The 15,522-nt window shown below is 38.5% G+C and overlaps 1 protein-coding gene across 1 annotated transcript in view; it reads right to left on the bottom strand.

Annotated features, from left to right (window-relative positions):
* Positions 1-933: 933 nt before the first annotated feature.
* DYRK1A (dual-specificity tyrosine-(Y)-phosphorylation regulated kinase 1A) overlaps positions 934-15,522 on the bottom strand; it is a 154,868-nt gene continuing 140,279 nt past the window's right edge. The window contains exons 9-11 of the mRNA XM_012640073.1: positions 10,088-10,394; positions 9,440-9,564; positions 934-4,203 (exon numbers count right to left, since the gene is read on the bottom strand). Coding sequence (XP_012495527.1) covers positions 3,583-4,203; positions 9,440-9,564; positions 10,088-10,394 — 1,053 coding nt within the window. The 3' untranslated portion in view covers positions 934-3,582. The remainder of the gene's footprint in view (positions 4,204-9,439; positions 9,565-10,087; positions 10,395-15,522) is intronic.

Below are 15,522 nucleotides of genomic sequence, written 5' to 3'. Positions count from 1 at the left end.
ACACCCAGCTAATTTTTTCTGTTTTTAGTAGAGACGGGGTCTCGCTCTTGCTCAGGCTGATCTTGAACTCAACCTCAAGTGATCCTAGTACCTCAGCCTCCCAGAGTGGTAGGATTACAGGCATGAGCCACCATGCCTGGTCTCAATGGTCATTTTTCAGGCCTTACATAATTACTGCAGACCTAATGATTTTTTACACGTAGTTCTAATTTTCATTAAATAAAAATCCATCTCATTTTGAGTCTGGTATCACAAAATGTGCCCTTGACCTAAGTAAAATTCTCATACCCTAAGAAAAAACTAGAGTAAGTTTTCCTTTCTTACATGTGGTTAAGTTCAACTTTTACGCAGCCAACCTGAATTGTACAGTATCACACTTAACTTTTTAAATAAATTCCTTACCTTCTGAAAGCCACCTTACTATATACTTCTGCAGGTTAACTGGTAAAAAGAGAAGACTCTAGGTTAGAAATTGATTCGCTGTGGCAGGAGGTCTAGAAGTTGTACAGAAAGTCCTTGGTATGTCCCATATGAGGATTTGGGGAAGGAGGAACAACAGTGTCTACATTCCCTCCTTCGTCCCAGCAGGTCAAAGCCTATTAGAGAAAATCATCATACCCTCATCACATCGATTCTACACACTACAAACTAAAATATGAGCACTTTGAGTCAGAGAGAAAATGTGTGAATAATCATTCATATAAAGAATCCATATGAAAAATCAAAGTGATCTGTTAAACCTCCAATTTTTACTTTCAGAGATTTTTGAAGCCTATGTTGATGTAACTCAAATGTTCTCCTTTTCACATATTTAACTAGACTTATTATAACTCAGTATACCTGCCAGACCTGCACCAGGTTAATTGCATAGAAGATTTTTTACTATGTTTACATTTTTCTTAAATTAATTTTAAAAAAGCATAGTAAAGAGTCTGAGGACAAATTATTCAACTGTTTATCATACATAAGACCGCATGACTATAATACAAAGGGGGTTCTTTTTTCATTTAACGTTACAATATACACAGCAAGTCCGGACTAGATCTTACAATCTGAACACAGGTATTTAACCTTTTCCATGCTGTTTATGTTTACAATGCACAGAAGTCCTGTAACCAAACTGTGTAGTAAAGCACACAAAACTGGACTGTAACATAACACAGTATGCAGAAGCATTGGATTTTATGATTTTCTTTATGTAAATATTGGTTTAAAAAACTGCTTTAGTTTTTTGGTGCTTGCTAAGATGTGGCAACCAGCACAGAAAAAAAAATGACCTGACCCATATAATATCTTAAGCTTATATTCCTAAACAGCAGTAACTACTGAATTCCTTTTGATATTGCTATACTCAAGATGATATCCTTTTATTCACTGTAAACCTTTATGAACTAGCAAGTTCAAAAAAATCATCCACAGGCTTGACATTTAATTACAAAATAAATATGGATTTCCTGATTAACAGCAAAAAAATTTGTGGTTTATAAAAACGGATATTTCCAAGTTTCCATTCACATTTACATAGTTTTAAGCCTTTCTTTTGTCACTGTTTACATATAAAAACCTGCTTTTGTTCAGAAAAAATTGACCTAGTCAGCCACATGGAATTGACCAATAAAAAGTAATGTGGTGTTCTGCTGCGTTGTTTGAACAGGGTTATCGGCAGAGGTAGATTACTGCTTCTTTTCTAGGCTTCTTTTGATCCTGGACAGGTAAATTACTTATCTTCATTCTCCCAATTCAACCGCTCAAAAGTCTAACACCCTAAAATTGGTCAATTTAAAATGGGAACACAAATTTAGCAACTGCCAGACTGTGTTACATTAAGGCAGCGTAATCTCAAAACGAGGCACCTGTTATAATACCAGCCTGCTCACTCGGGTCATGCATGAGAGTTCTGCTCTCCTCGCGCTCACATTTTGGACCTGTTGGTGCAATCGAGGTCTTGCTTTCAAGTTTACAAGTAGGTTAATCAGGAATACAAGAATCAACTGCTGGTTCCATAGCTTCTGGATCCAGTGTCCCTTTACCTTCAGAAGCCTGAACACGTTTAGAATGTAACAGATGTTGTAATCTTGAATTAGATGTCAATCTATTATGTTCAGTACACAGATTGCTGTAAATGTATAGGCTATGGATTCAACAACAGTTCCAGTTTTGTTTAAGCAATAGTACAGCCATAATTTTCAACTGACATTTAAAAATGGTCTAGTTACACCTTGTGTCAAAGTGCAGAACTGCTACATTATTGGTTACAGACATCTATGTGCTATAAAAACAGCTTTGGTACAATAAATTATCAAAAAAGAAAATAAATTTTTGTAAAATTCACAGCATAATTGTGAGGCAAAAAAGCAGTCACATAAAATTCTGCATTTTTTAAAAATGTTCAGGATGAACAGAAGACATCTTTGTGCAGAAGAATGGTGGAGATACCACGTGCCGAGAAAAAGCAAAAGAAAAAGTAAAAAGCAGGAAGGGACACAGCTGTAGCTATTTCCATCAAAGCAAACCACTACTTCTGTGACCTTCAACCAATAAGGAAGTCAACTTTATGACACACGCAAAGTGACCTTGCAATACCTTACAATTAGTGGGTCACAAAAGTCTATTTTAAAAGAAAGGCCTCTTGAATTACCCATTCTCTGTGTTTTCAGCATTAAGGACTGTCTGCAAAAGCATGTCCAAAAGTGATTGCATCTGAAATGGTAGGCTCTTCTAATTTTGAGTCCAAATCCATAAGGCCAAAGGTTATCCCAAAGACCACCACTCAGACCTCCCCAGGACTGGCCACAACTGACCCGTTGATTGCGTCTCAGTGCACCTTGGTTAGGAGACCAGTCACGTTCCATTCCTATCTTACTGTGGCCTCTACAACAGGAGACCCACAGGATCCCATGTGATTGCTGCTTTGCTCCTCAGTAGGTTCAGATAGGAGAGTTCTGATCCCCGCCACTTAACATGCTTAATGTGCCTTACAAACTTCAATACAACCGTCCCTTTCATACAGCTGAAGATGATGTTTGTGTAAGCTGGAGGTCCCTCTTCCTTACAGTACTGCATTTCCGTGCCCAGGTGTGTTTAGAGGACTAAAAAACCCAAATTTCCCACCCCCCACCCAAAACCAAACCAAACCAAAAAAAAGGGGGAGGGCAGGGGGACAAAAAGAAAGAAAGAAAAAAAACACCCTCATGGGGCCCTTTATGCAAATTATGTGCAGTGCCTTTTATTTTAAAATTAGTTGGCAAATGACCAAGACCAACATCTGAACATTAACTTTTGTTGAATAGAAAGACAAAAAAACCCCACTATGACTGGGATGTGGCAAGTTAAAATGGGGGAGGCAAAAAGAGGATACCTCTGAGCTATCCGTGAAGATGGGTTTGGACATGGCTCTTTTAAACACTTCATTGTCCCTTTGCAATCTTTTCAAGTTAAAAAAAAAAAAAAGTCAGCTTTGCCCTCTTGTAGCGGTTCAGTGTGTTAATCTCCTTCTGATTCAAGCAGCTTTGCACTTTGTTTTTGGAAAAAAACACCACTTCTATAAAAACACACAAGAAACAAACTCAAGTTTCAATGTAGTCACGAGCTAGCTACAGGACTCTGTTGCACACAAACTCCTGTCATGGGGGACTCTTCTCTGTCAGCCCCTTGCCTCATTGTCAGATGTCCTTCAGTCATGTAATGTGCAGGACCTGTATTAGCAGAAAATTGGTATGTTGGATGTCCAGCTATGCCAGTCTCTTGGCGTGGATTGGAGTAGACGGTCAAATTAACGTCCATAGCTCCATTCTGTCCAAAGTCCAAGGTATTAGCAGCCACTGGGCGATTCTGGTAGGCCTGATTGCCTTGATTACCAGTAGAGGAGGAAGATGTCGAGGAAGAAGTTGTTGAGGAAGACAGGGATGTCATGGAGTGGTGACTGTGGCCAACCTCCATAGAATCCTGGGTAGAGGAGCTATTCGTTGGAGAATTGTAGACCCTTGGCCTGGTCCGGTTACCCAAGGCTTGTTGTCCATGGTGGTGGTGGTGGTGGTGGTGGTGGTGATGGTGATGGGAACTGTTTCCATGGTGATGATGCAATGCATTCTGCTGAGGGGCTACATGAAAGGTTGTTTCTTGAACAGGATGAGTTTCAACAGTGACTTGTGTAGGAGCTTCAGTGCCTGACCAACCAAGAGGAGCAGGAAACTGCTGACGCACCTGTAAGAACAGATTTTAAAACGATTATTCGGAGTGCTGTTTCCAAGTTTTAATCTTCAATCAAAAGCTATGAAACTAGCATTTATATTAATCATGGAGAGAGAGTTTTGTAAAACTTTTAATGTATTAGACAGTTTTATAACACAAAATTCCAAATATATTCAAAGGTAAAAAGTATTTTATCATGAAAGCTGCAATTTTTAAGAAGTCATACCCATATATAGGCTCGTATATTTCATTAGCCACTGTCTTTCCTTGTGAGCACTATATATGTCAGGGGTCAGCGAACTTTTTCTGTAAAGGTTCTGTAAGGATTTTTGGCAGGTCCAAAAGGAACTCTTTACTTTCCCCCTCAAGTCCCTCCTCTCTCTATCTTTCTTCTTTCCATAAAAGGACTAGGATTACTAATCGTCCAGCTGCTCAACAATTCCTCCATCCAACCCATCAGCAAGCGCTACAGAGTCTACCTTCAAAACAGATCACAACCCTGACCTCTCCTCTCCCTTCCACCACCATTACTTACTCCAGGCCACTACTATCTCTGGCCTAGACTAACACAACAGCCTCCTAAACAAATTCCTTGCTTCCATCCTTGCCCTTCTCCAACTGAGGAGCAGGAGGCAACCCTTCCGAACACAAATCTAATCACCTTCCTATTTAAAATCCTTTAATGATTTCTCAGTGCACTTAGAAAAACAAGACAATCCCAATTTCATAAAATGGTCTGCATAATCTGCCAACGCCTATTTCTCCAACCTCCTTCTCTAAGCTGTCCTTCCTCCTACTACCTGGGTTCCACCACACTGTCGGCCTTCCTTTCCTCAATCTGGCCAAAATCTTTCACATGCCATGGGGCATTTGTACTCACTGTTCCCTTCTGCCTAGAACGCTCTAATTTCTGATCTGTGCTTGGAAGCTTCTTTCTCATCACTTCAGTTCCAGAGTCTTCTCTGACCACTGTGGCTAATACTGCTCCCTGTGGCAGAGTCTACTGGTTGTGCACGCACAAAAAAATACTCTTCTCATTCCTGAGCACATGGCTAAAATACACTTCTCAGCTTCCCTTGAACTTAGGTATGGCTGTGTGACTAAGTTGTTAACAGAATGCGAATCAAAGTTTGTCCATCACTGCTAGCAGGGCACAACAAACACCTTCCTAGTCTTTCTGCCTACTGCCAGAAGATGACAGGAGACCAGGACACGGAAGATAGCCAAGCTACTAACCTAAACACCCACTCTGGATTGTTGCACAAAAAATCTCATACTCTTTAAACTACCATATTTTGGGGATCTGTCATCAGAGTTTGGCCTACTCTAATTAATACATCCCGCCCTACAAATAGAATTCTCCATCACATTATCCTTTCTTATTTTCTTTTTAACAGCTAATGCTACTTGCGATTTTTATTAATTTTTGTTATTTACCTGTGTCACTGTAAGTTCTAGGAAGGCAAAGACTGTTTCTATCACCAGTGGCTAACACAAATTATTTATTCAGTGAAGGCGGTCTGAGAACCAAACTTTTAGAGATACTATCAAAAACAATCCAGAAAACTGGCATGAGTTTTCTGAAAAGAAAATTCTAATGGTTTATAAACATGAAGCTGCTCAAGTTACTGGATTATAAAATCACATGGAAGGAAATTTGGCAATAGTTATCAAAATTACAAATCACATTACTCTTTGACACAGCAATTTCACTTCCAGGAATTTATACCACAGATAAACTGCCTATGTGTGAATGGTACATGCAGAGCAGTTCCCCCTAATCTGCAGGGGATACATTCTAAGACCCCCTGCGGATGCTTGAAACTAGACAGTACCAAACTCTGTATATACTGTTTTGTCAATCCGATAGCCTAGACGGCTACTAAGCATATAGAGCATGAATACATTGCTGGATGGAGTGTAAATGGATGGTTCATGTCCTGAGTGAGACAAGGTGGGACAATACAAGACTTCATTATGCTACTCATAACGGCATAAAATTTAAAACGCGTGAACTGTTTATTTCTAAAATTTTCCACTTAATATTTTTTGACTGCAGTTAACCACGGACAACTGAAACTGTGTGGACAGCGAAACCACAGATAAGGAAAGACTACTGTACGGGGTTATTTATTTATTACACCATCATTTGTAACAGTAAAAAAGATGGAAATGAACTAAATGTCCATTAATGGGGGACAATGACTTACAGAACATCTAAACAACGAATGCTGGGCAGCTGAGCAACATAAATAAGCAAGTTCTCTATGTACCGATACAGAAAGAGTTCCAAAATATATGTCAAACATACAGAAAAACCAAGATGTGAAACAGTCTGTTATGCTATCATCCATGTACAAAGGGTGGGTAAAAAATTATTTGCATTTGCTTATACAAATCTCAAAATATAAATATCTCAAAAAGTACACAAAAAACTAAGAACCCTGGTTTAGAAACAGGGTGGCTAGAGATATGGAAGGAAAGAAAAATTTTCACTGAATCTCCTTTTATATTTAGCTATTTTTTTTAACCATGTGACTATAGTAACTATTCAACAATTAATTATAAAAAAGGATTTGAAACAAAATGTTGACTTCTGTCAAAATACAGGTAGGCAGGAGGTACACAGGTGTCTTACGTTACTCTTGGTATCTTTTAATGTGTTTGCAGTATTTAATATATTTGGAAGAAAGGAAGGGAGGGGAAGGATACTTCAAAGAATTAGGGAAAGCCTCAGGGAACAGTAATATTTAAGTTAAAACCTGAAGCATAAATAGTAGTTACCAAAGCAAAAGAGGGAGGAAAAGTGTTCCAAGCTGAGAGCACAGTAAATGTGAGAAAAGAGAGAGAACATGGTATATTCTCAACAATGAAAAAAGTCAGTATGACCAGAATGAGTGAACAGGAAAAATAATGGCCTGGGTAGGGGCCAGCGCATGGAAATCACTGACACCTTGGTACGAAGTCTATATTTTATTTTAGGTACAAGGGCCAGCCACAGACTGGTTTAAAGTATGATAAGATCGACTGCTTTAGTGAAAGTTCAAAGTTCACTTGACTGCAGAGATGAGAACAGGGCTGATGAGTGAAGGGAACTGGACCCTGGAAGACCAGCCAGGAGACTTTCTAGTGAGACAGGCCAGAGGTGGTCGCAGCAACAGAGTCAAGTGAAGGAGAGAGAATAAAAACATACTTAGGATGCTGAGAATCCACATAATTTATGGTTTCATTCGGTGTGGGGAATGAGGAAAGAGGAGTGTCCCCAGGTTTATGACTTAAGTGGATAAATTTAGGGCCATTTTTATAAATGGCAACAATACAAGAGTTGGAAAGGAAGTGAAAATGATGAAATCAGTTTATGTGACTCATCTGCAATGTCATATTGTTGAGATTTTCAAAGTGATGTTTATAGTAAATAATTAGAAATAAAGGCCCTGGGTCTCAGGAGTGAAGTCTGAGTCAGAAACCAAGCCTGGGAATGACTGACGTGACGATGGAGACGGCAGGCACTGGCAGAAGTGGATGAGATCACCCCGGAAGTGTGCAAGGGGAGAAGGGCAGGACACATGACGCCTCGAGGAACACCCAGGTTTCATGGTGGGTAGAAGAAGAGAATCCAAAAAAAAAAAAAAAAAGACAGTAAAGGAAAGGCCAGAGAAGCAGGGGAACAGTAAAGCAAATTCTGCCAAGGAAACCAGAGATTGAGTGTTTCAAAGAGTGGGGAAAGTCAACATTGTCAAATTCCACTGAGAAATGAAGAAAGATAAGCGTTAGGGTGCCCACTGGACTCATCAATAAAAATCATGCTGCCAGCCACTGGCAATGGAGCCAGGAGGCAGGAACCTAATTGGAGCAGGTGAAAGGTTCTTAAAGAGTAAAGAAGTGAAGACCACAGGCAGCACAAGAATAATGTAAGAAAGACTGGGGGAGGAGGGCCAGAGAAAGGTTTTGCTCAAGATGGGAGAGATGTGAGAATGAGTAAATGCTCATCAACACAAAGAGCCAAGAGAGAAGGTGAGACTGAAGACACAGGAGCCAGAGGGGGACCAAAGGACAAAGTCCCCACGAAACAAAAGGAAAGGGGATCAGGGTGCTGAGTGGGCTCGGCTTTAGGCAAGAAAAAACACAATGCTTCTAACAAAAAAGGAGTGGAAGAGAAGTTGGATAAGTGCACACGGAGGAAGGACCATGTATTTAATGATACAAGTGGAGGGAGTTCCTGTCTGAAGACTCTTTTCCTTGCAAAGCAAGGACTGGGTGAGAAAAGAGGAGGGAAGGCCAAAGGTTTCTAAGAAGAGTAGAAAAGTTTGAAACAATTATTGTTATTTTAAGAATTTTAAGAAACACGGTATCACTATGTTGCCCACTGGTCTCAAACTCCTGACCTTAAGCAATCTTCCTGCCTCAGCCTCCTGAGTAGCTGGTACTATAGGCAAAATAATTATTAAAGAGAATGGGAGAGAGAGGGGAAGACTTGAGAAACATGTAAGATTGCCCAGGAGAGGTTGGTGAATATTAATTAACAGCTGTGACAACATAGCTACATTTGTGATTTTTCTCCAGCAGCATTCAGCTGCTTCAGTCACTTCAGTCACAAGGATAGGGAGTGATATTAACAAACATCAGTTTTACTTTATCCATCAAATACACTGGTCTGTCACCATAAAACACCATAATGCAGTACTCAGTATGAACCAATTTACTATTTTACAAGGGTATTTAAACATTTTTATCACCACCACCCATTAACCTCAATTTTTAAAAAATTACTCTATTAGATCTTCTTCTTTAATACAGTTTAAAACAAACAAACAAACAACAAAAAAATAGAGGCTAAAATCAAAATAGAAACTGATCGAGAATCCAGGACTTCGAGATTATGGAAAAATCATGGAAGAAAGTCTAGTGTAGTAATTAAGATCACGGCCCAGGGAAAGCTGTTTAACCCATTAAGACCCAGCTCCCACTGTAAATGGGATCAAAACAGCATGAAGCTCACCATGTCGCTCTGGTCAATGAGATAAACGCGGGGAAAAAATGTTCAAAATGACAACTAGTATGCACCAATACATGTTAGCCATTTCTAAATGAGGGGAAAAATTGTAAAAATGTGCTTCTCTAGTTAGACATGAAGACTTTATGAACCTTTAGAGTAAATGACATAATCAGCCTAAAGGCACCTGGCACCCAATATTGCTAAACCTGAGCACCGCAGGTGACACACGCAAACGGCTGCGTGCGAGCTTACCTGGGGACTGTGTGTCTCACAGTCCATGGCCTGGACAGCAGCCGTGAAGTGCCCGCCACTGTGCCGATGCTGGTGCGTCGGGTCCGACCTGGCTCTCCCGCTGTTGCTTGTCCCCGATGAGCCACCTTAAATATCATATACAGTACAACTTTGGGTTCAAAGCTAATTCTGCTCAAGTTTATATTTTAAAACTATACCATTAAAACTCAAAGTATGCCACCAAGAAAAAAAAAATCTATAGTATTAACTTGAAGGTCTATCAGTCTTTGGATTCTCTGACTACAGCTAGGTTCTCTCACATGAACCACTGAACTAAGATACAATCGCAAGTTGGGTTAAGGTAGGGAAAAACTCAAGCACGTGACCAAAAACTCCATTTAAAAAACAATTTCAAATGTTGGTTAATAAACACTTTCGTTTCCAACTATCAAGCAGAATTTATTATGTACATAATCAAATACTTACGCTTTGGGGGAGATCAATTTATTATATTACTAACTACAAAGAACAAATTTAACTAAAATAATTCCTGCCACCTCATTAATAAATTTAATAAACACTTTTAAAATAATTCTGCTTTGTAAAAAAAAAAATATATATATATATATTAAATATTCCCAAGCCCAATCTCACACGAAGAGAACAGACCTGAGCTTGATGAGGTGCTGGAGGTGGTGCCCGAAGACTGGGACTGTTCCATCGCAGGACTCGTGGACACACTGTTACTTGTATTTGTACCTTCGTCAGCTGTTTTCTTGAAAAAACTGTGCTGCAGGGCATAATATGGTTGAATTCGCGTTTTGGGGTCATAATCAAGCATCCTTAAAATGAGGTCTTTGAACTTCAAGTAGTCAGCTACCGTGTGACCCGACTCCCCGGCACGTCGCCCACCAGGTCCTCCTGTTTCTACTCCAAGAATGTTATGAAGTTTACGCGTTGCTGGTGGTTTGTACTCCTAAACAGAAGATAAAAGGCTTTCTCTAAATCTGATGGAATATGTAAAAGCATACATACTTTTTAAAACTAGCCTACAGTTCTTTAAAGCCTACATAATTTAATTTTAAGTATGTTTAAATATATCACATGCTGAGGCCTTTATTAAAAAGGACACTTAATAGTTAGGTCCTCTGCCTTTTCACACATTACTATACCAAATACACTTTTGGTTAGAAGATATGAACATAATTTTGAGACAAAAATTATTATAAGATCATTTAGCCTAGGGGTCACAGTAAAGTGTGGCTGGATCTAGAGACTGTTTTTGTATAGCTACAGCTACAAATAGTTTTTATCTTTTTAAAGGCAGTAAAAACAAACAAGCAAACGAAAACACAGATGAATATGCAACAGAGGCCCACGACACTGAGAACATTCACTCCCTGGTCCTTCATAGAGAAAGTGTGCCAAGCTCTTCTCCAAGACCTCTTTTCTGCTGGCCACATCTGAGAACTTGCTACACCTCCCTCAATAACAGTGGCTCCAAGCTGTAAAGATCACTCTAAGTACACTCTAAGTAAAGAAGCACTGGTCTAACCTTACTTGTTTATAGTAGATACAGAAATTAAAAAGCCAATTATTTATGCCCCCCCTTTAGAAAATATGTTTAATAATAAATTATTTTAACACGTATTGAGAAAGCTTTCTGAAAGCTCAGTTTTTAATAAATAGTATAACCCTTAAAATCTCTATAAATATTGAATTTATTTATAATAGCATCACTGGACTTTTGCTTCTAGTTACAATACAGAAATTCACAACATTCCCATTCTTAAAAGCAAGAAGAGGTCAGGTGTGGTGGCTCACACCTGTAATCCTAGCACACTCTGGTAGGCTGAGGCGGGAGGATCACTTGAGGTCAGGAGTTTGAAACCAGCCTGAGCAAGAGCAAGACCCCACCTCTACTAAAAATAGAAAAAATTAGCCAGGCACGGTGGCACGTGCCTATAGTCCCAGCTACTTGGGGAGGCTGAGGTAGGAGGATCACTTGAGCCCAGGAGTTTGAAGTTGCAGTGAGCTATCATCACACCACTGCACTCTACCCAGGACGAGAGTCAGTCTCTCTCTCTCTCTCTCTCTCTCTCAAAGAAAAGGCAAGAACAAGGCAGGTAAGTCACAAAACCATTGCTGTTAAAAACTCATCAGAGAGCTATCTGAGGACCCAACAGAACCAGAATTCTCTGAATTCTAGAAAATTAAAAACAGCTGGGGGATGAGGGAGAAACATATACAGGGGAACACTGCTAAGAATAACCACTGACTTCTCTTCAAAAACAATATAATCCAGAAAACAACACTGTAACATCCTTTACTTTGGCTGAAAGAAAAAAAAAGTCAATTTGGAATTCTACATCTATCAAAAATCTTTGCTTTTTTGAGATAGAGTCTAGCTCTGTTGCCTGGACTAGAGTGCTGTGGCGTCAGCCTAGCTCACAGCAACCTCAAACTCCTAGGCTCAAGCCATGCTCCTGCCTCAGCCTCCCGAGTAGCTGGGACTACAAGTGTGCACCACCATGCCCCACTAATGTCTTCTATTTTTAGTAGAGACAGTAGAGACGGGGTCTCCCTCTTGCTCAGGCTGGTCTCAAATTCCTGACTTCAAGTGATCCTCCCGCCTTGGCCTCCCACACTGCTAGGATTACAGGCATGGGCCACTGCACCCGGCCTCTAAAATATTTTCAGATAAATTAGCAGAAGTCATTCACCACAAAATAAAAACTTAAAGGAAGTTTTTGAGGCAGAACAAAATACCAGATAAAAGCCAGGAATTGGAAAAAGGAATGAAGAACATCAGAATGACCAAATATAAGGATAAATACAAAATATCTTCCTATTATCTTTATTTTCTATGTGTTTTAAAATTTCTATAAAAATCTATTTTGTATTTAAACAGCCAATAAGCTGTTGGGAGGTTTATAACACACAGAAGTAATATATGACAACAAGTGCACAAGAGGAGGAAGGGGTGAGATAGAATTACTGGGCTACTACATTGTTTATCAAGTGACACAATATTATTTGAAGGTAAACTGATGTTAAAGATACATATTATAAAATAACACTAAAAATTATACACAGAGGAATAAATAAAAAGTCAAAAGAAAAGATGCAATAAAATACCAAAAAGTACTTAATTATACCCTCCCTCCCAAGGCAGGAAAGAGGCAACAGGTATCAAAGAACATAGAAAAGACAAGAGTCTTAAACCCAAACCTGTGAATAATTAAATGGGCTAAATACTCACTGTAAAAGAGACTATCGGACAAGATTAAAAGACATGAACCACATGTCGCATACAGTAGTCATGCTTTAAATATAAAAAAGGCATGGGCCGGGGGCGCAGTGGCTCACGCCTGTAATCCTAGCACTCTGGGAGGCCAAGGCAGGCGGGATTGTTTGAGCTCAGGAGTTCAAAACCAGCCTGAGCAAGAGCGAGACCTCGTCTCTACTAAAAATAGAAAGAAATTAATCGGACAACTAAAAATATATAGAAAAAACTAGCCGGGCATGGTGGCGCATGCCTGTAGTCCCAGCTACTCGGGAGGCTGAGGCAGAAGGATTGCTTGAGCCCAGGAGTTTGAGGTTGCTGTGAGCTAGGCTGACGCCACGGCACTCACTCTAGCCCAGGCAAAAGAGTGAGACTCTGTCTCAAAAAAAAAAAAAAAAAAAAAAAAGGTATGGATAGGTTTAAAGTAAAAGGTTAAAGAAACATATATCAAGAAAACACTAATAATAGGAAAGCTAGTATGACTAGGCGTGAGCCACCACGCCCAGCTCAACATACAGTTCTTATCAAATGCACATGAAACATCCACCAAGGCAAATTACATGCTAGGCCATAAAACAAGCCTCAATAAATTTTAAGAGTGAAATCATATGTTTTGTGACCACAATGCTATTGACCTAGAAATCAATAACAAGATGTCTAGAAAATCCTCAAATATTCTGAATTATGTAACTAGATTCTAAACAATGATCAGTAAAGTAAGAAATCACAAGGAAAATTAGAAACATTTGAAAATGAATGACTGTTGAAACATTACAAGTTGCAGGAAGCAGCAAAAGCAGTGCTTAGATGAAAATGTATACCATTAAATGCTATAATAGAAGAAAGGCTTAAATCCATGATCTAAGCTTCCACCTTTAAGCAGGTAGGGAAAAAAGAGCAGATTCAACCCAAAGTAAAAGGACATAATGAAGAGCAAAAACCAACAGAATAGAAACTAGGCTAAGAACTGAAGAAAACAAATCAACAAAGTCAAAAGCTGACTGTCTGAAAAGATTAATGAACTTCATAAACCGTGAGCAAGACTAGTTGGGGGAAAAAAGAGAAAATACAATGACCAATATCAGGAATGAAAGAGTATCACTACAGATCCTCTAGAAAATAAAAAGGTAATAATATCAGAAAAAATAAAATAATATTATGGATAATTTTATGCTAACAAACTTAACTTAGAAGGAAAAGTTTCTTGAAATATACAACTTACCAAAACTAACTCAAAAAGAGAATCTGAATAACCGTATTTTTATCAAAAAACACGAATTACAATTAATAACCTTCTGACAAAGAACACCTCAGGTTCTGATGGCTTTGTCAATTAACTCTAGTAAACATTTACAGAAGAAATAATACTAATCAATCTTATACAGATTCTTTCAGAAAATCAAGGATACTTTCCAACAGTTTTATGAGACCAGCATAATCCTGAGATCAAAGCCCTAATGATGATACAAGATTTTAGAGAAATATTTAGTGACATAGAAACAAATGAAACAAAATTCCTTACCAACAGATTAGCAAATTGGATTTAGCAATATATGATGATAATATATCAAGGCTAGGTGTGGTTTATCATAGGTTGGAGCTTAATATTCCAAAAATTAATTAATGTATTCTACCATATAACATGAGAAAAATCATATAATCATCTCTATAGATGAAGGAAAAGCATCTGACAATATTCAAAACCCATTCATAATTTTAAAAAAAGTCTCAAAACACTAGATGCAGAAAAGTACTCCTTCAACCTGATAAAGGGGATCTACCAAAAAAAGTGCAACTAACATTATACTTGATGTTGAATGACTGAATGCTTTTTCTATAAGATTAGGAACAAGGAAAGAAGTCTGCTCTCATCATTACTATTCAACATGTGAGGGTCTTAGACAGTATAATAGATCAAGAAAAAGAAATAAAGACATACAATGGGAAGAATAAAACTGTCTTCATCCATAGAGGATACGATGTGTAAGGAGAAAACCCTAAAGAATCTCAACAACAAAAACCACACAGTGGGCCCTTGGTATGCACAGGGGACTGGGTCGAGGACACCCCATGTATACCAAAATCCATGCATACTTCAAGTTCCACAGTCAACCCTACTGAATCGGTAAATATGAAAAGTCAGCCCTCCTCACATGGGTTTCGTATCCCTTGAATAGGGTTTGTTATGCCTTGAATACTATAATCTGCGTTTGATTGCGGATATGTAACCCTCAGATACGAAGGGCTGACTGTATTTATTTTTAAAAATCCATGTACAAGTGGACCCATGCAGTTCAAGTCCATGTTGTTCAAGGGTCAACTGTACTAGAACAGGTGAATTTAGCAAGGTCGTAGAACACCAAGTCGATTTACAAAAATCAATTGCTATGCATCAGCAACGAAACATTAGGAAATTATATTTTTAAAATGATGCCATTTAAAATTGCATCCAAAAAATTAAAAACTTTGAAATAAAGTGAATATGTAAGACTTCTGCACTAAAAACTATAAAATATTGCTGAGAGAAATGAAAGATCTAATAAATGGAGCAATAACCTATGTTTATAGATTGGAAGACTTAATATTATTAAGATGTCCATTTTCCTGAATAAAACCAAGTCAAAATTCTAGCAGAATTTTTTGATACAAATTTACAAGCTGATTCCAAAAATCATATATAAATAGAAAGAAACCAGAAAATAATTTTGAAACAGAAGAGCTCAACAACTTACACTTTTTGAGTTCAAGACTTAGTATAAAGCTACTATAGTAATCAACATCGTGCTATTAAATATTATCAGTTTAAGGACAGAAAGAT

This window comes from Propithecus coquereli, unplaced genomic scaffold (assembly GCF_000956105.1).
Source record: "Propithecus coquereli isolate 6110/MARCELLA unplaced genomic scaffold, Pcoq_1.0 Scaffold148, whole genome shotgun sequence".
NCBI lineage: Eukaryota > Metazoa > Chordata > Mammalia > Primates > Indriidae > Propithecus > Propithecus coquereli.
Note: the sequence above shows the minus strand (reverse complement) of the source record. Positions and strands in the feature narration are given on the sequence as shown.